Raw genomic sequence first — 23,063 nt, 5'->3', positions numbered from 1 at the left:
AATATATAAAATTAGGTACACATTGATTTCACATTGCAGTGACATGTACCCAGCAAAAGGATTGTTTCAAGGGTGTGTAAAGTTGACACACCTCTCAGACTCCAGTTTGACTGGAATCTGATACATTGCTAGCTGTCATTCTTACCTTTACATGGAAAGTTTGTTTGCAGCAGCAAAAGGAACTCTACCCAGTGTGCACCTGGCCACTAGAGGTATCAAGGTTCTCAAGGGTGGTCAGCATGTACATAACTTCACCATGATAACTGATTAAAGCATTGCAATGTATAGAAAGAATAATTCACACATTAAATTCATTGATAAAATTTTGCTTCTCAAGAAGTTTTACAGATACCTCAACTCATATACAGCCTACAGACATGTCCAGAACTCTCTTGATGATAAATAGGATAGAAAAACAGAATCAGATGAAAGGTGGGAAAGGAGTATGCAGAAAATGTTGTATGAAGGATAATGATATAATAGAAAACAAGGTACCACAAGAAAGAAGCTCATCCATATTGTTATGAGCTGCTAGGCAAGGATTCACTTAAGAAATTTACAACCCTAATCAACAGATTCAAGCCAAAAACAGTTTCTTCACAGTTGACCTTCACGGATATATTCAATGGTTCTGAGCAAGAACCTTCAACTGTAATGGTAATCAAGCAAGGAACAGAACTGCTTAATATCTCAGCACTAAATCGTAAGCACAAACCTGATGTATCATCAAGTTTAGAGGCCAGTGGAAAATCCACAGATACGAGAAAAAGGTTTGCATTACTTAGCATCTTTAGTGCTATGCTCTCACAGATTATAAGATACACATCCTTTGTCAAATAAGTGTCACTTTTGTCCTTGCTCAACTCCACAATATGATCAGCAAAGGTGCACCTGAGATATAAGCGGTAAACATTAAACACCAGGGGGGAAAAAACGATATTAAGACAAGTCAAGGACAAATAGCACCGAATCCTGGCAAAATAAGATATATACACACTTGCATCACACCAACTGGTGAGTGACCCAGCCAAGCAATAATATTACAGTGATTCATTGCCAATGTGTATATATTGTGGTAATTTTTATTACTGGGCGAAAAAAGGTCAAAAAATTACAAAATTGAAGGTTATATAATCCACGCTTTATAAGGAATTTTTGAGGTTTAGGGGCCTGGTGGCGAAAAGCCTTGAGACCCTAAGGGATACATCTCGGGGTCATATAATGCCATTTGAAACCATATATGATCATTATATGTTGTCATAAACGTCCGTGGTAGGCATGAGTTTACAAAATCAATGCAAGTTGCGAACGGGTAAAATGACCGTTTAAGGGCATATTGGATGGTACTACCGACCCAATTGGACTCTTGGAGGGTATTAGAGACCATGGTAAGCTTCTCCACAATTTTTATTTCCGGCCGAAAAAAAGTCAAAAAATTAAAATATTGAAGGCTATAATTCACGCGTTTTTAGGAAATTTTGAGGTTTTGGGGTCCGGTGGCAAAAAATGTTGAGACCCTAGAAAATATATCTCGGTGTCATATAATGCCGTTTGAAACCATATATGGTCATTATATGTTGTCATAAACGTCTGTGGTAGGCTTGAGTTTACGAAAACTACAAGTTGTGAACGGGTAAAATGACCGTTTAAGGGCATATTAAACGGTTCCACCGACCCAATTTGACTCCCCGAGAATATAAGGTACCATAGTAAACACCATGACAATATTTATTTCCGGGAAAAAAAAGGTCGAAAAAATTACAAAATTGAAGGCTATAATCCATGCTTTTTGAGGAAAATTTGATGTTTTGGGGCCCGGTGGCGAAAAGCCTTGAAACCCCGAGGGATACATCTCAATGTCATAAAATGCCATTTGAAACCATATATGATCATTATATTTATCATAAACGTCCGTGGTAGGCTTGACTACAAGTTGTGAACGGGTAAAATGATCGTTTAAGGGCTTTTTAGACAGTACCACCAACCCAATTTGACTCCTGGAGGATATAAGGGACCATGGTAAACATCACGGCAATTTTTATTTCCGGTCGAAAAAAGGTCAAAAATTACAAAACTGAAGACTATATCCACGCTTTTTCAGGAATATTTGAGGTTTCGGGGCCCGGTGGCGAAAACCCTTGAAACCTTAAGGTATACATCTTGGGGTTATATAATCCCATTTAAAACAATATATGATCATTATATGTTGTCATAAATGTCCGTGGTACGCATGAGTTTACGAAATCACTACAAGTTGTGAACGAGTAAAATAACCGTTTAAGGGCATATTGGATGGTTCCACCAACCCAATTGGACACTTAGAGGGTATTAGAGACCATAATAAACATCTCGGCAATTTTGATTTCCGGACGAAAAATGGTCAAAAAAAAAATACAAAATTGAAAACTATAATAATCCACGCTTTTTGAGGAAATTTTGAGGTTTCGAGGCCAGGTGGTGAAAAGTGTTGAGACCCTAGGGTATATATCTCAGGATCAAAAAATGCCGTTTGAAACCATAAATGATCATTATATGTTGTCATAAACGTACGTGGTAGGCTTGAGTTTACGAAATCACTGCAAGTTGTGAACGGGTAAAATGATCGTTTAAGGGCATATTGGATGGTTCTACCGACCCAATTTGACTCCCGGAGGATTTAAGGGACCATGGTAAACATCTCGACAATTAATTTTTATTTTTTGGCTGAAAAAGGTCAAAAAAAATTGCAAAATTAAAGGCCCGGTGGCGAACAGGAGACCCTAAGGGATACATCTCAGGGTCACATAATGCCGTTTGAAACCACATTTGATCATTATATGTTGTCATAAACATCCGTGGTAGGCTTGAGTTTACGAAATCACTGCAAGTTGTGAACAGGTAAAACGACAGTTTAAGGGTAGATTGGATGGTTCCACCGAACCAATTGGTCTCCCAAAGGCTATTAGGGACCATGGTAAGCATCTTCGTAATTTTTATTACCGGGGGAAAAAATGTCAAAAAATTACAATATTGAAGGCTACAATCCACGCTTTATAAGGAAACTTTGAGGTTTAGGGGCTGTGGCAAAAAGCCTTGAGACCCTAAGGGATAAATTCGGAGTAATATAATGTCGTTTGAAACCATATATGATCATTATATGTTGTCATAAACGTCTGTAATAGGCTTGGGTTTAAAAAATCACTACAAGTTGTAAACGGGTAAAATGACCGTTTAAGGACATATTGGACAGTTTCACCGACCCAATTTGTCTCTCGGAAGATATAAGGGACCATGGTAAACATCTTGACAATTTCTATTTTCGGGCGAAAAAAGGTAAAAAAATTACAAAACTGAAGGCTATAATCCATGCTTTTTTAGGAAAATTTGATGTTTCGGGGGCCCAGTGGCGAAAAGCCGTGAAACACTAAAGGATACATCCCAGTGTCATATAATGTCGTTTGAAACCATATAATATCATTATATGTTGTCATAAACGTCCGTGATAGGCTTGAGTTTACAAAATTACTACAAGTTGTGAACAAGTAAAATGACCGTTTAAAGGCATATTAAACGGTTCCACTGACCCAATTCGACTCTCGGAGGGTATAAGGGACCATGGTTAATATCTCGGCAATTTTTATTTCCGGTTGAAATAAATTTTAAAAGTTACAAAATTTCGAGGCCCGGTGGCGAAAAAGCTTGAAACCCTAAGCGATACATCTCGGGGTTATATAATCCAGTTTAAAATCATATATGATCATTATATGTTGTCATAAACATCCGTGGTAGGCTTGAGTTTACGAAAGAACGGGTAAAATAATGACCGTTTAAGGGCATATTGGATGATTCCACCCACTCAATTGCACTCCCGAAGGATATTAGGGACCATGGTAAACATCTCGGCAATTTTTGAGGAATTTTGAGGTTTCGGGGCGAAAAAAGGTAAAAAATTACAAAATTAAAGGCTATAATCCACGCTTTTTGAGGAATTTTTTAGGATTCGGGGCCCGGTGGCAAAAAGCCTTGAGACCCTAAGGGATATATCTCGGGGTTATATAATTCCGTTTGAAACCACACATGATTATTCTATGTTATCATAAACGTCCGTGGTAAGCTTAAGTTTACGAAATAAATTCAAGTTGTGAACGGGTAAAATGACCGTTTAAGGGCATATTGGATGGTTCCACCGACCCAATTGTACTCCCTGAGAATATTAGGGACCATGGTAAACATGTCGGCAATTTAAATTTACGGGCGAAAAAAGGTAAAAAAATTGCAAAATTGAAGGCTATAATTCACGCTTTTTGAGTAATTTTTAAGTTTCGGGGCTCGGTGGCGAATGTCTTGAGAACCTAAGGGATAAATCTCAGGGTCATATAATTCCGTTTGAAAACACATATGATCATTATATAAGTTTACGAAATAAATTCAAATTCTGAACGGGTAAAATGACCGTTTAAGGGCATATTGGATGGTTTCACCAACACAATTGTACTCCCTACTCCCTGACCAACACAATTGTACTCCCTGAGAGTATTAAGGACCATAGTAAACATCTCATCAATTTTTATTTACGAGCGAAAAAAGGTCTAAAAATTGCAAAATTGAAGGCTGTAATCCACGTTTTTTTAATGATATTTAGAAGTTTTGGGGCACGGTGGCAAAAAGCTTTTAAATCCTAAGTGATACATCTCGGGGTCATATAATGCCGTTTAAAATCATAAATGATCATTATATGTTGTCATAAACGTATGTGATACGCTTGATTTTACGAAATCAATGCAAGTTGTGAACGGGTAAAATGACCGTTTAAGGGCATATTGGATGGTTCCACCGACTCAATTAGACTCTCGAAGGGTATTAGGGACCATGGTAAAAATCTCGGCAATTATCATTTCAGGGCGAAAAAAGGTCAATAAAATTACAAAATTGAAGGCTATACTACACGCTTTTTGAGGAATTTTGAGGTTTCGGGGCCTGGTAACGAAAAGCCTTGAGACCCCAAGGGATATATCTCGGGGTCATATAATTCCGTTTAAACCACATATGATCATTATATGTTGTCATAAACGTCCGTGGTAGGCTTGTGTTTACGAATCACTTCAAGTTGTGGACGGGTAAAATAACCGTTTAAGGACATATTGGATGGTTCCACCGGCCTAATTATACTCCCTGAGGATATTAGGGACCATGGTAAACATCTCGGCAATTTATAATTCCCAGCAAAAAAAGTCAAAAAATTGCAATTTTGAAGGTTATATAATTTACGCTTTTTGAGGAGTTTTGAGGTTTCGGGGCCCGGTGGCGAAAAGTCTTGAGACCCTAAGGGATATATCTCGGGCTCATATAATTCCGTTTGAAACCACATATGATCATTATATGTTGTTAAAAACGTCTGTGGTAGACTTGAGTTTACGAAATAAATTCAATTTGTGAACGTGTAAAATGACCGTTTGAGGGCAGATGGTTCTACCGACCCAATTGTACTCCCTGAGGGTATTAGGGACTATGTTAAACATCTGGGCAATTTATACTCACGGGCGAAAAAAAGTCAAAAAATTGCAAAGTTGAAAGCCATAATCCACGCTTTTTGATAATATTTTGAGGTTTCGGGGCAAAAAGCCTTGAAACCCTAATGGATACATCTTGAGGTCATATAATGTCGTTTGAAACCATATATGATCATTATATGTTGTCTTAAACGTACGTGGTAGGCTTGAGTTTACCAAAACAATTCAAGGGCATATTGGATGGTTTCACCAACCCAATTGGACTCCCGGAGGATATGAGGGACCATGGTAAACATCTCGGCAATTTTTATTTCCAGGCGAAAAAAGGTCAAAAAAAAATTACAAAATTGAAGGCTATAATCCACGGTTTTTGAGGAAGTTTCGAGGTTTCAGGACCCGGTGGTGAAAAGTTTTGAGACCCTTGGGGATATATCTCGGTGTCATAATGACGTTTGAAACCATATATGATCATTATGTGTTGTTATAAACGTTCGTGGTAGGCTTGCATTTACAAAATCACTACAAGTTTAAAAGGTAAAATGACCATTTAAGGGCATATCTGACGGCTCCACCAACCCAATTTGACTCCCAAAGGATATAAGGGACCATGGTATATATCTCGGCAATTTTTATTTTCGACTGAAAAACGGTCAAAAAATTACAAAACTGAAGGCTATAATCCACTCTTTTTGAGGAAAATTTGAGGTTTCGACCCGGTGGCGAAAAACCTTGAAACCCTAAGCAATACACCTCGGAGTTATATAATCCCGTTTGAAATCATATATGATCATTATGTGTTGTCATAAACGTCCGTGGTAGGCTCGAGTTTACGAAATAACAGCAAGTTAAGAACGGGTAAAATAATGACTGTTTAAGGGCATATTGGATGATTCCACCAACCCAATTGGACACCCGAAAGATATTAGGGACCATGTTAAACATCTCGGCAATTTATACTCACGGGCGAAAAAAAGTCAAAAAATTACAAAATTGAAGGCTATAATCCACGCTTTTTGATGAATTTTGAGGTTTCGGGGCTCGGTGGTGAAAAGCCTTGAGACCCTAAGGAATATATCTCGGGGTCATAGAATTCCGTTTGAAACCACACATGATCATTATATGTTGTCATAAACGTCCGTGGTAGGCTTGAGTTTACAAAATAAATTCAAGTTGTGAACGGGTAAAATAACCTTTTAAGGGCATATTGGATGGTTCCACCGACTACTTCCTGGGTATTAGGGACCGGTTAAAATCTCGGCAATTTATATTTACGGGCGAAAAAAGGTCAAAAAATTGCAAGATTGAAAGCTACAATCCACGCTTTTTAATGATATTTTAAGGTTTAAGGGCACGGTGGCAAAAAGCCTTGAAACCCTAAGAGATACATCTCGGGGTCATATAATGTTGTTTGAAACCATAAATGATCATTATATGTTGTTATACACGTATGTGATGCGCTTGATTTTACGAAATCACTGCAAGTTGTGAACGGGTAAAATGACCGTTTAAGGGATATAGGATGGTTCCACTGACCCAATTTGACTCTCGGAGGGTATTAGGGTCATGATCAACATCTCGGAAATTTTTATTTTCATGCGAAAAAGGTCAAAAAATTACAAAATTGAAGGCTATAATCCGCGCTTTTTGAGGAATTTTGATGTTTCGAAGCACGGTGACAAAAAGCCTTAAGACCCTAAGGGACATATCTCGGGGTCATATAATTCCGTTTGAAACCACATATGATCATTATATGTTGTCATAAACGTCCGTGGTAGGCTGAATTTACGAAATAAATCCAAGTTGTGAACGGGTAAGATGACCGTTTAAGGGCATATTGGATGGTTATACCGACCTAATTGTAATCCATGAGGGTTTTAGGGATCATGGTAAACATCTCGGTAATTTATATTTGCGGGCGAAAAAAGATCAAAAAATTACAAAATCGAAGGCTATAATTCACGCTTTTTGATGATATTTTGAAGTTTCGGGGCATGGTGGCAAAAAGCCTTGAAACCCTAAGGGATACATCTTGGGGTCATATAATGCCGTTTGAAACCATATATGATCATTATATGTTGTCATAAACGTATGTGATACGCTTGATTAACGAAATCACTGCAAGTTGTGAATGGGTAAAATGACCGTTTAACGGCATATAGGATGGTTCCACCGACCCAATTGGAGTCTTGGAGGGTATTAGGGACCATGGTAAACATCTCGACAATTTTTATTTCCGGGCGAGAAAAGGTCAAAAAATTATAAAATTGAAGGCTATAATCCACGCTTTTTGAGGAATTTTGAGGTTTCGAGACCTGGTGGCGAAAAGCCTTGAGACCCTAAGGGATATATCTCGGGGTCATATAATGCCATTTGAAACCATATATGATCATTGTATGTTGTCATAAACGTCCGTGATAAGCATGAGTTTACAAAATCAATGCAAGTTGCGAACGGGTAAAATGACCGTTTAAGGGCATATTGGATGGTACCACCGACCCAATTGGACTCTTGGAGGGTATTAGAGACCATAGTAAACATCTCGGCAATTTTTATTTTCGGGCGAAAAAAGGTCAAAAAATTGGAAAATTGAAGGCTGTAATCCACGTTTTTTAATGATATTTTGAGGTTTCGGGACACGGTGGCAAAAGGCCTTGAAACCCTAAGGGATACATCTCGGGGTCATATAATGTCGTTTGAAACCATATATGATCATTATACGTTGGCATAAACGTACGTGATACGCTTGATTTTACGAAATCACTGCAAGTTGTGAACGGGTAAAATGACCGTTTAAGGGCATATTAGATGGTTCCACCGACCAAATTGAACTCTTGGAGGATCTTAGGGACCATGGTAAACATCTCCGTAATTTTTATTACCGAGCGAAAAAAGGTCAAAAAATTACAAAATTGAAGGCTATATAATCCACGCTTTTTGAGGAATTTTGAGGTTTCGGGGGCCTGGTGGCGAAAAGTCTTGAAACCCTAAGGGATATATCTCGGGGTCATATAATTCAGTTTAAAACCACATATGATCATTATATGTTGTCATAAACATCCGTGATACGCTTGAATTTATGAAATCACTGCAAGTTGTGAATGGGTAAAATAACCGTTTAAGGGCATATTGGATGGTTCCACCGACCCAATTGTACTCCTTGAGGGTATTAAGGACCATGGTAAACATCTCGGCAATTTTTTTTACGGGCGAAAAAAAGTCAAAAAATTGCAAAATTGAAGGCTGATCCATGCTTTTTGATGATATTTTGAGGTTTCGAGGCACGGTGGCAAAAGGCCTTAAAACCCTAAGGGATACATCTCGGGATCATATAATGCCGTTTGAAACCATATATGATCATTATACGTTGTCATAAACGTACGTGATACGCTTGATTTTACGAAATCACTGAAAGTTGTGAACGGGTATAATGACCGTTTAAGGGTATATTGGATGGTTCCACCGACTCAATTGGACTCTCGGAGGGTATTAGGGACCATGGTAAACATCTCGGCAATTTTTATTTCCGGGTAAAAAAAGGTCAAAAAATTCTAAATCGAAGGCTACAATCAAGGAAATTTTGAGGTTTTGGGGTCCGGTGACGAAAAGTGGCAAAATTGAAGGCTATAATCCACCCCATTGTCGAGATTTGGGTTTGGTCAAATCATGTCTCGAGATAAATTAGGATCTGGTTATGTCGGGTCAATCTAGTTTCATATCAGGTTCAAGTTCGGGTCGGGTCAATTTTAGTTGAGTTTATTCTGGGTCGTTCACATTTTCGGATATAAGTCGGGTTCAATTCGAGTCAAATTCAGATCAAATTCAATTCCAGGTTCGGGTTGTGTGTGAGTTAGGTTTGAGTGGGTTAATAGATGGTGCATTCAGGTTCGAGTTAGTGTTGAGTTGGGTTTTGGTTCAAGTTCAATTCCAATAAATATCGATGTGCTCAAGTTGAACCTATATAATTACGTCTTTCATAATTTGATCAGTTTTATCAAGATTTTATTAAACCTATATATGAGTAATAGAGAACAAAAGGTATACAAGCTGAATCGGATTGTGGGTTTACAGATTTGTACCAGTATATAAGTTGAACAAAAGGCATATAAATTTTATTAAACCTTCCATGACTAGGGTACAGGTTTTAATTGGGTCGGGTAAAGATTGTTGTTGGGTCGGATTAAATCGGTTGACGGTTACTCTCAGGTCGGGAGCAGGTTCGGATTCAGATCATTGAATCAAATCGGTTGTCGGTTAACATATGTTCAGGTTCAGGTCGGGTTACATGTCACTAGTTTCACCCCATTGTCCGGGTACAGGTTGGGTTCAGATCATTGCCGGTTCAGCAAGCAAATTGATTTTCCATCAGCCTAAAAATAGAGTGAAAGAAGAGACAGCATTAGATCAAATTACAATCATGACTGTGACTATTCTTCCATATGTAATCTGGCTTCCATTAAACAACTTTTTATTATAATTCATGGTTTAGGACAAGCTAAAGTGTTATTAAAAAAAGAGTTTAATGATAACATGCAAGTCTATGTCGAGTACCACCCCTCGAGATTTTAATCAGCTAAGTTGATCATCCACACATGCACTTCAGCAAATTTATGTAATCAGATAACAGTTAGGTAGCTCACACTATGGACAAAACAAGAAGAACAAAAATAATCAAGTGCCATACCTTCTCACATATTCAAACATGCCAGGCAACTGTGATTCCTTATTTCTAAATTCTGGAACATCCATTTTTAAGGGCTTTATAAAGTATCCAATATCAGGCCGCAACTTGACAGGGTAATTCTTGCCATTGCACAGTAATGACAACTTTAAGGGTAGCAGATGATGATGAAACCGGACCTGAAGGACCCGTTTTATTATTTGACTTGGTCCAAGAGAATCAATTCCTTCCATTGGAACCAAAGTTGGAACGTCAACCTGAGCGGCAGATGACCTGAGATATCAAACCCTCTAATTTACTATTTTTTTTAAGAAAAAAAAAGGACTACAAGGAAGCTCTGGAAAATCACAAAGGAACTAAAACAAACAAGAAATTTACAACTGAACCATTCCATCCATCAAGTACTGCCACCTATAATCTTCATTTTTTTAAAAAAAATCACAATGGAAACTAATGGTGTCACGCTCATGTCACAACATGATAAATGTGATAGCATAACAATGTCTAAAACCTTCCTTTCTTTATTAATGATATAAAATAAAGTTCAGACAAATGCTATCCCAAAAGGAATCTTCCCAAATAGCAATGTTCATTGTGTCAAAACATCAATCATCATGGTACAGAGTAATAAAAAAAGAGCTCTGCACATTTTAATGCCCCTAGAAACATCAATACAAGACCTAAGCTGCTCACTAATTAGAAAGAAGTATAAATTATAGAAATCAGTCCTCATGATCAAGAAATTCCTGAAAAAACCATTGACCTTTTCCTAAGTATATTCCTCAAGCTAACTGTTTGCAAAATCTATTTGACCAAAAAGCACTATCCTGAGATAATAATGTCCCAGACAGCTGGACCCCACAGCATTAACCTGAAAAATGTTCCTCTATACTGGTACCTCCCCCATACAAACTTTACCCTTCTATTTATCATTCTAGAGAGGTGTCAAATTTCGAAACATACATAGGCATGTCACGTGCAGTTGCCATTCCTTGATTGGGAAAGCATAACCCAGCAAACAACATCACAAGTAAGAAGCAAGGCACAGCATAGGGAGACAATTGATGCCATCCAATATTTCCAAAGTTGAAAATTTGGCAGTAAAATTTTGACTTTTTCAGCTGTACTTATACATAGGCATTTCTTCATATGTTCTCAATAAATTTTGAGTAAGCATGCCAGATAGGACTCATAACATTTTCAGTGAAAATGATAGGAGTTCTGGCCTTCTAGGCATAATTTTAGAGGAATTTCACATCGCCAAATTATAGTTTTAAACTTGACTGACAACTCAAATTTAACAACAGAAAGCACCCACTGAATCCACAGATTACAATGAAAGTTTTTTAACAAGAGATGGGAAATACTCATCATGTCAAGTACGCACATCAGTTTCCTTACTTTATGCTCATATAAATAGTTAAGGATTTAAAAGTATTATTAAGTAGTTCAGTTAATACCTCTCTGCTGTCATAAATTCTTGTTCTGTCATATCTGGACCTCTGATGGGGTCTGGATCTACCAACATCACTTCTGAAATAGGCTCGTCAGAGCAATTATGAAAAGTAACCTCCACACAAGTTAGCAATGGTGAGATGTCTGATATCTGAGAGGAAAATGAATAATCCACCTTCAACCCCTGGCCACTCACAGTATCAAGAAGCGTATATGATTTAGGCTTGACCCGATTGCTAAGATCGTCAATGGAGATTCTGGCAGATGCCTGGATGGAATCACTTCCAGATGGTTTTAGGTCCGACAAAACAGGCTGCTCGCCCAACCATGACTCTAAAGCCCTCCTAGATAAAATTTCCTCCACTCCACCAGATCCAGACGGATTGTGCATAGTCTCAACACTATTCGGCCCCTTATAAGAGTAGTCCACATCTGAAATCTGGATCAGTGGACCTGAATTTTTATCAGCTTCACTTAGAGGTTGGCTCTCCTCACTGCCATAATTAGAAACTGAGGCACTATCTGAATGCTGAGAGCTGAAATCAGATGCACTTCCTTCATCCAGAGAACCAGAATCTATCTCAGAATCATCTGTTATATAAAAATCCCCAGACTTTTCTGTTCCTTGGAGTACACCAGAGTCTTGGTCAATATCGGCAAGAAGCAAGCTACAAGGTTTAGGGAGAGGCTCATAACCTGGCGCAGCATGATAAACTATTTGTGAAAGAGAGCCAGGAAGATAGAAACGGGAATTTATGGGTTCCGACAATGGTAACCCTTTAGGGGGGCCAAACATTTTTTCTGCAATGAGATGGGCTGCCTCCTGTGTTGGTGAAACATAGTCTACATTATTACCATGAGAGCCCAGAAACGAAGACAGTATCTTTGATAAAACACGAGCCCGGTCACGGACATCATATTTCATGTCGTTTTTTGCCAATTCAAGCACATAAGTTATAAGTTTTTTAATTGTCAATTGATCTTGATCTTCCCCTTTGGCACACAACAAGACCTGAATTGAAGGAAAAAGAAACAGCTCAGTTATGAATTATACATTTATTGACAACACCAGGAACATGAAAAGAAAGCTTATCCACCAACGAGAGCATAGAACAGCAACTGTGAATTGAAAATGCCAGAGTTTACATCACTTAATGTATCGGAAATGACCAAAACACTTTTTCTTTTTGCCATATTCACAGGCAGGCCATTGTCAAAGTCATATAATCTACAATCACAGATTCAGAAATTGTTTCTAAGGAACTACAACACTGTACCCTCGCTTCAAGGAACTGTACTTGCCATTGATCAAATTAGTGTTCGATACCACTCATACAAGTCAAAGAACCTTGCATGTGGTCAGACACATGAAACATATGCAGAGGATAAGTTCCTATGACACTTTGATGCCATGTCTGTCCATAAATCATGGCCAATCACAAATTACAGAGGAATTGAACCGTATTTAGGGTTATATTGAGCAACTCTGGGTTTATAAATTGAAAAGTTGATAGGTGATAATCAAGATATTACATTTGGGCTTTTATTCTCCTTAGATAAGCGGCCTAAATGATACATCGGATTGTGGTTCACTTTACTTTTCAATCACAAAATAAGATGCATAACTATGAGCCACTTACATTTTATCCGTTCCTTCTCATAGTATTTTTTGATATATCTGATTTTCTGATCCATAAAAAAAACTAAAAACAGCTAAGCAGGAGCAATGTATGTAGTCATTCAAAGTATGACGAACTTTTTCATATTTTCCTACTATACAAAAACAAAGCACTCTATTGCATAAAAGTATAAACAGGAGGGTAGACAAGGACGTACATAAATCATAATCCATAGGAATACATATTTGGGCCTTGCCTAGATTTGGGGAATAGAGTGTAAAAATCAATGGGATAAAAATAAGGGCTTGCACTCTTTGCCAAAATTGAGGTTAACCTCTTGGGCCCTTAACATTTCCCCCTCAAAGGAGGGTAATACATTACCCACACAGCACCTAGAATAATAGTTACCCAATTATTATTTTTCTCACCACTTTCCAATTCCACTTGCCTCCTCTCTCTGTTTCTTTTACAGGCTCTTTAAATCCCTCTCCTCACCTCCACCCTCTCTCCTTTCTCTTCCCTCTTTCCTTCCATAATAAATCCATATGCATGAGCAATCCTCTAAGTACACAAGTATTAGCTTTCAGATCTGGTTTGTACTATAATTTTCTATCTTTAATTATTCATCAATTTCGATTTTCAAGTATAGTCCAAGTTATTTTGTTTCAAGAAAAAGTATAAGTTCTTATTTTCTGGTAAATTATTGTTGAATTAATATTGTAATTTGTTATAAAATTAACTAAAAAACTGCATGTTGCATGGGACTTAAGCTAGTTTCAAGTAAAGATAAATAAACAGGACCAAATTGATTAAATGTTCTGCACCAATTGAATCCTCCTACTCTTCAAACAAAGTACACATTTCCATAGTGATGAATTGGACGCCTGGGCATGCAGTTGCGCCCCCATACCCAATATATAAGCGAAATTTGATTAGCATTGCGGAGATGAAACATTTAGTGATCACTACAGATATAACTTGGCATGAAAGCATCGATTACAGACATTAACGACGGCACAACGGCAATAAACAGTGAAATTTTAGAATGAGAAGAGCCACAGAATGGTAGACCTTGACTTACCTTAGTAGCAGTATTAAGTATTTGAAGCTTTGTTTCAGAAGCTTCTGTAGTGAAGCAATGAGCAAGATATCTGAGTACTGAGGTTAACATCAAAGGAATTCTGTCTCCTAAAGAGTTGTATTCACCAACCATCCATATAATTATTGCTCGTGCTGCAGGCACCTTAATTGAATCCAAGCTTCGAACCAATTGAATAATAACCTAAAAATTTTCAAAGATTGAGACTTAAAAATATCAAGCACATATAAAATGCAAAATCATTTCAGAAGAGCAATAATCATTCTCTGACTAATAAAGTAGTCTTGAAACAGGGTGATAAAGAATCCTCATCGGCAACAAAAGGCACGTCAACTGGATGTCCGGAGAAATTTCTGAATTTACAAAATTTATCAAAAGCAAAAGAAAATCCCTTAGGACCTCCACAGCTCAGACATGCAGGGAAAGGACAAAAAAAAAAAGAAAAGCAACATCAAGCTATGATCAGAAGATTCACTTTAAAGAATCAGTAATCAAAGGTCTTCAGAAATATGCTTTGTTTACATAGAAATATTAAAACTATCCCAACAACCCTGCCCACTAAGAGATAATAAGTATCAAGCGAGGTCCTAAAGACTACAAGCATAAACAAACCTTATGGAGTAAAATAGCAATTTCATACTTCAAGTATAGCACAATCTAAATATTTTTAATACTGTCACAAAACAGTATCCTAAATTTGAAGGTTTATCTCGTATTTCAAGTGTTCGCTGTTCCCAACGTGAGAGGAAAAAAAAAAACAGAGAGATAAAATGACAATTTGAACTGGAAATGATTAGCTGAAGCACTACCTTTTCCTGACTTGGTGGATCTTGACTTATGATGGCTTTAATGGACATCACTGCTTGGATCAGAATTCCAGCTTCCTCATCCAAAGCATTTTTCTCACTCATCAAAAATTCTGTGATGTATTTTTTTTTTTGCTAATAAATTCAATGACCTTGTTACAGAGTTTAATAATGAGAATAAATAAAGAGAAAGCCTTAAAAAGCTCACCCATTTTGGTAAGTGACAAGAGGCCTTCCAAGCATATACTAGAAAGTTTTGGGAGACGTTGAGCACATAAACCAATGGCAGCAACTGTATCAGCAGCAAATCTTCTGTCTGGATCTTTAATGTAATCCTATCAACAAGAAAATGACAGTTAACAGAATATACAATGAGAGAAGCCACTTGGAGACTCTAGACCTTAAACAAAGAGATTTATTAAGAAAAGAACAATATTAATCAAGCTAAAATATAGAGAAGCGGCTATTCACACTACTTGCAGTCTACTGTGTACACCACTTGGGTCCAGGGTTCATGATCAGTAGAGAGTCAAATGCGAAACAAAGACGATTCTCCAAATTGACTTTTCTGACCTCAACAAAAAGTCAAAAACCATAGTTAACAAACATGAGTATTAAGTTCCACTGTTCCAGAATTGTCAAAATCTTAAGGCTACTTTCAGTTTCCAATTGTTCAGGATCAACAACAAAATATCAATCCATATAAAATATTAAATTAGCTTATGCACAAATTTTAGGGCATACAAGAAATTAAATTAGCTTCTGCACAGCTAGCAAAATATTTCTGAAGGAGGATTTGCATATAATTACTTGGTTCTAAACATAGATAGACAAGCAAGAAGAGCCTCCTGTTCTAGGCTTATTCTTTTTTCCTGAACATAGGTTAGATTTGTCTCGATGTTTAGTTCAAGATAATAACTTTAAATAATATGTTTTTACTGGTATTGATGGCTTGATGCTCACATGTATGCATTAAAAATTGTGCAAAAACAATAAAGACTTAAGGAAAAATTCTGATTTCTCCACATGTCTCTTTTTAGGAAGCCTACAGCCATTATTGGAGGGAGTATGTCTCAAGCTCCACAAGTGTATAAAATATCAATTTGAGAGTACTGGCGAACAAGTATGCATATAATAATTAAAAGTTGGGAAACAACATCAACATGTCACATCATTATAGCTACCCTTACATAGTGAAAACAAAATGTTCATAAAAAGGGAGGGGGAGAGAGAGAGAGAGAGAGAGAGAGAGAGAGAGAGAGAGATGGGTACCTGGAATTCTTGAAAAATGCAAGGAATTGAAGAATCCGTAGCAATCAAAGAAAGAATGTCAAGCTTTAGAGCTTTTATCTGGTATGTTTCTGAAGTTGATATGAAGAAATCTTCATAATAGTCGGTGAAAAGTGAAGGCATGACTTTAGCAAAAACTTGAATATTACAGAGAACCTAAACAAGCCAAGCATATTGAAAAATCAGTGGCATCATCTCAATGCACCACACAAGTAAAGAAACTCTACAAAGTAGTTTAATGACCACATTTATCCAAAGGCACAAAAAAAAAAAAAAAAAAAAAAAAAAAAAAAAAAAAAAAAAAAAAAAAAAAAAAAAAACTTTCTAATCTGACATGCTTCAGAGACTCTTAGAAGATGCAAGTCTAACTGAGATCAAAACTATCACCAAAGAAATACTATGACAAGATTATAACAGATTAAAGAGAGGTAACATAATTGCAGAAGACAGAACAATTGCTTAACAAAAAGGTATTTTTTCTGAAAATATTGTCCTGTGGAAGAGCAAATGTAAATGCAAGTAGGCAACATCAGGTGATTGGACATATTTTACAAAAGCAGATAATGACAACAGTGACTCTAGTACAGTAGTACATATTACAGAAACAATGGAGAGTAAAAGGATAAAGAACAGAGAAACCAACCACATATTTTGAAGCGCGTGATGATCTCAATACGAACAACAATGGTTTCACTATTTTGTTTACACTATCCTTCGGTGCCATGATCCAGTGCACTCCAGCAGCTGCAAGTACCACAGCACTGTTCTGACTCCATAGAAGGGGTGATGTACACTTCAGAAGCATCTTCAGGTCATCATTTGTTTCAGCAGAAGTAAGGGATACATCCTCTATGTTAAAAAGCTTCCTTTTCTCAAAACTCGATCGTGATAGGTATTCATCAGAACCTTCAGTGTACGACCTGGCAACCAAGTCCACCAACTCTCTCTGACAGCTTCCTTGGCCTAAGTCATGGCTGTCTTGTAAGTGAATGTCTGCATTTGGACCAACCTTCTCACAGCTGTTAGTTACAGTAACACAGGTAGAATACAGCACGGATTCTTTTGCAAGGCCATGCCTTGCAATCACATAGCGCAACAGAATTCCAATCAAGATTATTTGACCCCATTCTTCTACATCAGGGAGAATCTCACAGAGTCTTTTATAATTTCTTGCTATAAGAGGCAAGTTACTAGGACATATTGAATTAAATGAAGCAGCAGCAGCTCCAACTACTCCAGGTGAATGATCATTTAGTAATATACCAATAATCTGCAGAAGAAGTACTCATTACACAAGTATAAATAAACAGCCAAATAAGTTAACAGAACTGCTGTACAAGGATAAATAAAGAGTAAGACAGGGTGGCAATAACTTGTTTGACACATTGAGTGTGAAAGTAAGGAAAAAGAGAGAGAAAGACACTTGAGAGGTATAAAATGTTGATGGGGTGTCCAATCCCAAGAGTATGAATTCAGAATGTAAGAATGTACTCAAAAAAATATTGGTGGAACTGGGCTAGGATCTTTGCCTACAAGCATGTCAGAGACATTGCGGCAAATAATCCAGATTACCTTACATGAGTATCCATACATCATATTATGGCTTTCATATCATTATATACCTCTTCAATTGCAGAAGCATTTTCCTCAAGCCGCAAATCATTCAATTTTGGAAGAGCATTGGCTGCACATCTCCTAACATAGACAGATGGATCTCTGGCACATTTGTTTATAGCAGCTAAAACAAGAGGTGCAATTACATGTAGACGGATGCCTGCCATGGTGCGGAGAGCCCATGCACGTACCAAAGGGTTGGTATCCCCCAAGTCCTTCTGGAAACAGTTAATTGATAATAATGCTTCATTTGGTCGCCTGGAAGACAATTGCCAGGATATATCAATTAAGTATGAGAGGAAGAGTACAAGTTTAAGGAAATGATTAACCTTGTAACTTTATGATATCTACCCTTAAATCTACATTGCTACAGAAGACATCCTAAACCAAGTACAAAAGATTGTGTTCCTGCGGCTGGGAAATTGAACTGTCGATCAATAAAGATATATACACAAAGTACAAACAAGGCACACCAGATTTATATGTGGAAAGTGGGGGAATACTAATAATCCAGCATATGGCAAATATTACAACCTAAATTTCATAATCTAGTAGCTCAAGGTATACTCTTATCATGTATTTAAGCTTTCCGCCTTAACCATAGTCACACACCATGACTCTCTCACAACTCACAAGTAGACAAAAGCTTGCAAGTTGCAAATCTTGCTCACACATTGCAGCACCCTTTATAAGCACAGCTAAGTGCCTTCTCTAGTAATCATGACACTAATTGGACACTATTATCTTCTTTGTCTCCACTAAACAGTCACCCCATTTCCATAGAATTCAGTTTCACACATTCTTGAGTTGGGTATCTCTCATAGACCCACCAAGGCCTAGCAAGTGGTTCCCAAACAATGTAGAGTTCACAGTCAACATGCTCCACACTTCAACCATGTCTTGTATTCCCTTGACATAAGTTTATTGATGGGCTCTTGGTCATCCAATTAGTATGCCTTATAAAGTAATGAACTTTATTCAAGATTCATAAACCAAGCTTTTGATTCACATTCCGATTGTTTCAAATTCGGGAGTTACAGCCCACATCAACAAGAATTAACAAGTTGCAATTTTCCAAGCTCCAGGAGGAATGAGGAAAAGGGACCATATATCAATGATGATTGGAAAAAAACGCTGACACTGGACAATATTCTGTAGACAAGTTCATTTTTAAAGACTAATTATAGTTCACTTAACATAGCCTGAGTACTGAGTAGGCAATAGGAAGCAGTATATCTCTTTATCTTACTCGACATTATAAATGTATAACCCCTCTGTTCCAAATTTTTGCAATTGCCTTGGGTATGGAATTTAAACATTGTGGATAATAAGAAAGAAAAGGTAAGAGATTGTGGGACTGGAGAAAGAAAAAGTTAACCTGTAAAAACAAGCATGTTACATAATATGAGACAGAGGGAGTGCATGCTTAGAACCTCATTGAACTACTACAAACATTTGTCTAATCCACACCTATCAAAAGACAAAAATAAGAGAAAAACAAATGCTACCAATAGTTCAACCTACCACTCTAACAAGCTGAGAGGCAAAGATAACTAAAGAAAAGTCCTATCAATGAGTCAAAGCAGCCCTTAACTTTTAATTACAACTTGGGAAACTTTTAATTTGTTCGTATTGAGTTTAAGCCTAGTGCACAAACCAACAAATAGGTAACTGTCCATATACCTAATCAAGATAGGGGAGTTTTAAATACTTCTCATTGTTTCCTAATTTATTAACAAGAAGCTGTGGGAATCTATACTTACTATGTTTGCTCAAAAGAAAGCAGTTTTCTTGTTTCCTCACTAATGATTTAAGCATTTCAATGTGAGTTTGAATGGCAATAAACTCTTGGAGATGAGGATTTAAATGTCCAAAATCAATAAAATATTATATATGAGCAAAGTTAGAAATTAAAGTTCTCAATCAACAAATAAGTTTTGCATTAAAACTTAATTAAATTAGTGCAATCATGTAATTCCTTTTCCCCATTGTTGAGAAGCAATTTAAATTGTTAACATAATTCATCTAGAAGAATGCTATAAGTATCCAATTATCCATCAACAGTCAAGCTAAGGTGAGTCAACAGCATGTAAAAATGTTGACGTGGTGCATTTAATATATAAGCATTATATCCCTGGTAACCTAAGACTGCTAGTTGCTGTCCCTTGTCCCTTACAAAAGACAGTGGCAGTTCTGTATTCTGCAGACATGAATGCAATAATCAAGAGAGGAAGGGATAATGCCTAATTAATAACTCTAAATGGACTTTTCCACGGGATGTAGGAACATTAGTTATTAATTATTATTTAATGAAGCATACTTTTCAGCGTAATGCAGCAGGTATACATAAACCAGCTTCTTCACTTCCAATGAATGTGATGCTACATTCTTCACAACCTGTACACAAAACAAACACAAGAATGTCCTAATAAATATAATTGAAAATTAAGCCAAATGAAACCTTTCAGCAAAATGTGCTTCCTCGAGAAACCAAAAAGAGAGCCATAACATGATTAATACAGTTCCAACATGAACCCAAGGTACCCCTTCCCAGTGAAACAGGATCTTGGCAATGATGTAGTCCTCACAGCCCAATTTGACGAAAGCCATTTCAAGTAAACGATGCAACATTTAGTTTAACAGACAGCAGATTAAGCAGCTAAACCCACCCTGACAGTAGTAACTACTGAAGACACTAGGCTCTACATTTGCTTGCAACATAACTACAGCATCCATATCAATATCAACAATGTAGGACCAATTCGCCGTTACAATAAAACAGACAATGCGTATGGAAACAAATCATGGAGTATGATCTGCGTTCAAGCTAATTCTTCTTCTAGTAATAGATCAGTCAATTCATCCAATACAATTCAAACACGAGCAAAAACAATATGCATTTAATCTAATTCTTCTTCTCGTATTAAATTGAACTTACAGAAACTAGCATAAATCACTCAAATCCAATCTCAACTTCAAATTAAGCTCAATCAACACAAAATTTATGCAATAACATCAATTTAAACTGGAAATTCAACCTGAGGGAAGAAATTAGAGACATCAAAGCCCTGAGCAATGAGAGCAAGAAGACGTTTAAGTGCTTCGCACTTTTCGGAGTCGAATTTGCTGCCGAGAAGAGGAGCGATGCTGACATCTTCTGGATCATCGTAGAGGTGAGCGTCGGTACCGATCCGAAACACCATTGTTGACGCTTTACTGAATGATTCGGCGGTTGCTCCGAATTGCGGGAACATCTGTATGCAATTGATCGATTTTTGAGTGATTTCTAGGGTTCTTGAAATTTGGTAGTGAATTTTCAGAGAAAAAAGGGGTAGTAATGGCGGGGGAGGAGAGAGATTGAAGGATGAAGAACCGGCTCTTTTAGAACGTGGTAGCCCGGCCTATACAACGGTTTTGATCAGTACTAGTGATTAATTAGGCAATTGTGGTTTTAGAAAGGCTAACGAGACGGCTCGTTGTTCGTGTCGTGTTATGCCTTGCATTAACTTTCTTTTTTTTTTTGAAAACGCATTAACTTTCTTGATTATTGTTTGGCGAATGACGGTTGGCGTGGTTGGTTGGTTCACTTGGATTTATTGACCAGCTGAAATGTTTGGTTGTTTATAATGGATTTTGAATTTGATCGTTTAAGCTAGCGGTTTATAAATGTGTGGTAAATTTAATTGTTGGTTGTCACATGTCAATTGTTTATCAAATAATTTGTGGGCTAACAAGCCGAAAGCCAACAAAAAAAAGCTACTTGTAGCAGTTTTTTCATTTTGATTTAAAAGTCAGCTTTTTCGCTAATTGAAAAGCCAATCACCAAACATTTTTATTCGCTATTTGACCACATAAAAAAAAGATAACAGCTAATCAAAAAGCCACCAAAAAGCCACTTTACGAAATATGGTCTGACAATGTTGACATGATGTAGTACTCTCGGGTTTACCTATTGATTTTTCAAAATACTACTAAGAATAAAAAATTATAAAATTGATAATATATATTAACATAATTGGACATTTGAGATTCATATTAAAATGATCATGAGAAACAAACTTTGAAGTGTTGTGTCATGTGCGGTGGATATTAAAAAGGATTAAAACAGCATAAAACATACGTAGTATTACATAAAATTAAATAAATACACACACGCACTAAATAAGAAGTTGAAATGAGAAAGTTTAAAGTAGTTTAAAAATCTATAAAACATGTTCCAAGATAACACACTCATATTACTATTAAAAAAAAAAACTCAGCATTTTATGTGAATGTAATATTGAGGTGTAATCAACAATCACATACTAAAATCATAAAACATTATTGGGTTTTCCACTTAACCAAAAAAGGCATCTTAATGTATCTAAAACGAATGGGATGAGATTTATATAGAACTTCATAATTTGTTTTAATGATGATTTATATAAAATGTTCGTTCATGCAGGTGATTATTATCATGATAGGATATATAAGTTGACATTGTAACCAATTGACTATTCGATATTGATTGATTCGGTGCAATAGTCTAGTAAAATACATGAAAATAAATTAAAAGATAAACGACATATCTTGAAAGGAAATTGAGGTGCATGGATTACATGTGCAAGCATATTGTTATTATGTCCCACTCACACATCTTTGTAAAGATATATTTATGTGTTTTGCTTAGTTTGCCAAGCAAATTAGTTTGATAGAGTAAATTGACTTAGCAGAACAAATTAACATTTCTTACTCCAATGGTTAAACAAATAACTATAAGTCTGATAAGTTGCAAACAAGTTCTTAATTTACACAGTCGAAGTTTCTCAAGAATTTCAATACTAATCCAAGGAACTTTAGACATACACCCGATGCTAAAAAACATTTAAAATTCCATATATACAAATTATGGTTATTTCGCTATCTTAATTGCAAATTTTCATATTAGATTGTAACCCTCTTTCAAAAAGGGGGGTAATATTTATGTAAAGGTGTCAATTTAGATACCCAAATCGGTATCAAATTGGGTATCCG

At 36.7% G+C, this 23,063-nt stretch overlaps 1 protein-coding gene across 1 annotated transcript; it reads right to left on the bottom strand.

Annotated features, from left to right (window-relative positions):
• Positions 1–331: 331 nt before the first annotated feature.
• LOC145594536 (AP3-complex subunit beta-A-like) lies at positions 332–21,450 on the bottom strand. Its single transcript, XM_081650851.1, has 11 exons — positions 21,089–21,450; positions 20,371–20,447; positions 18,059–18,308; positions 17,080–17,706; positions 16,419–16,592; positions 15,355–15,481; positions 15,150–15,259; positions 14,323–14,523; positions 11,628–12,634; positions 10,171–10,440; positions 332–891 (listed from the first exon to the last, which is right to left on the bottom strand). The coding sequence occupies exons 1-11, from the start codon at positions 21,302–21,304 to the stop codon at positions 522–524; spliced, it is 3,429 nt and encodes a 1,142-aa protein (XP_081506977.1). The 5' UTR covers positions 21,305–21,450; the 3' UTR covers positions 332–521.
• Positions 21,451–23,063: the final 1,613 nt, after the last annotated feature.

This window comes from Chenopodium album, chromosome 19, assembly GCF_948465745.1.
Source record: "Chenopodium album chromosome 19, dcCheAlbu1.1, whole genome shotgun sequence".
Lineage (NCBI taxonomy): Eukaryota > Viridiplantae > Streptophyta > Magnoliopsida > Caryophyllales > Amaranthaceae > Chenopodium > Chenopodium album.
This window is presented reverse-complemented; position numbering and strand designations above follow the sequence as displayed.

Excerpts from the sequence above, each read along its gene's own strand:
- LOC145594536 (XM_081650851.1), bottom strand. The coding sequence starts at position 21,304 with ATGTTCCCGCAATTCGGAGCAACCGCCGAATCATTCAGTAAAGCGTCA. Across the intron at positions 15,482-16,418 it reads GCATTTTTCAAGAATTCCAG|GATTACATTAAAGATCCAGA; the intron begins GTACCCATCTCT and ends TCTTGTTGATAG. Across the intron at positions 10,441-11,627 it reads GAATTTATGACAGCAGAGAG|GTCATCTGCCGCTCAGGTTG; the intron begins GTATTAACTGAA and ends TTGATATCTCAG.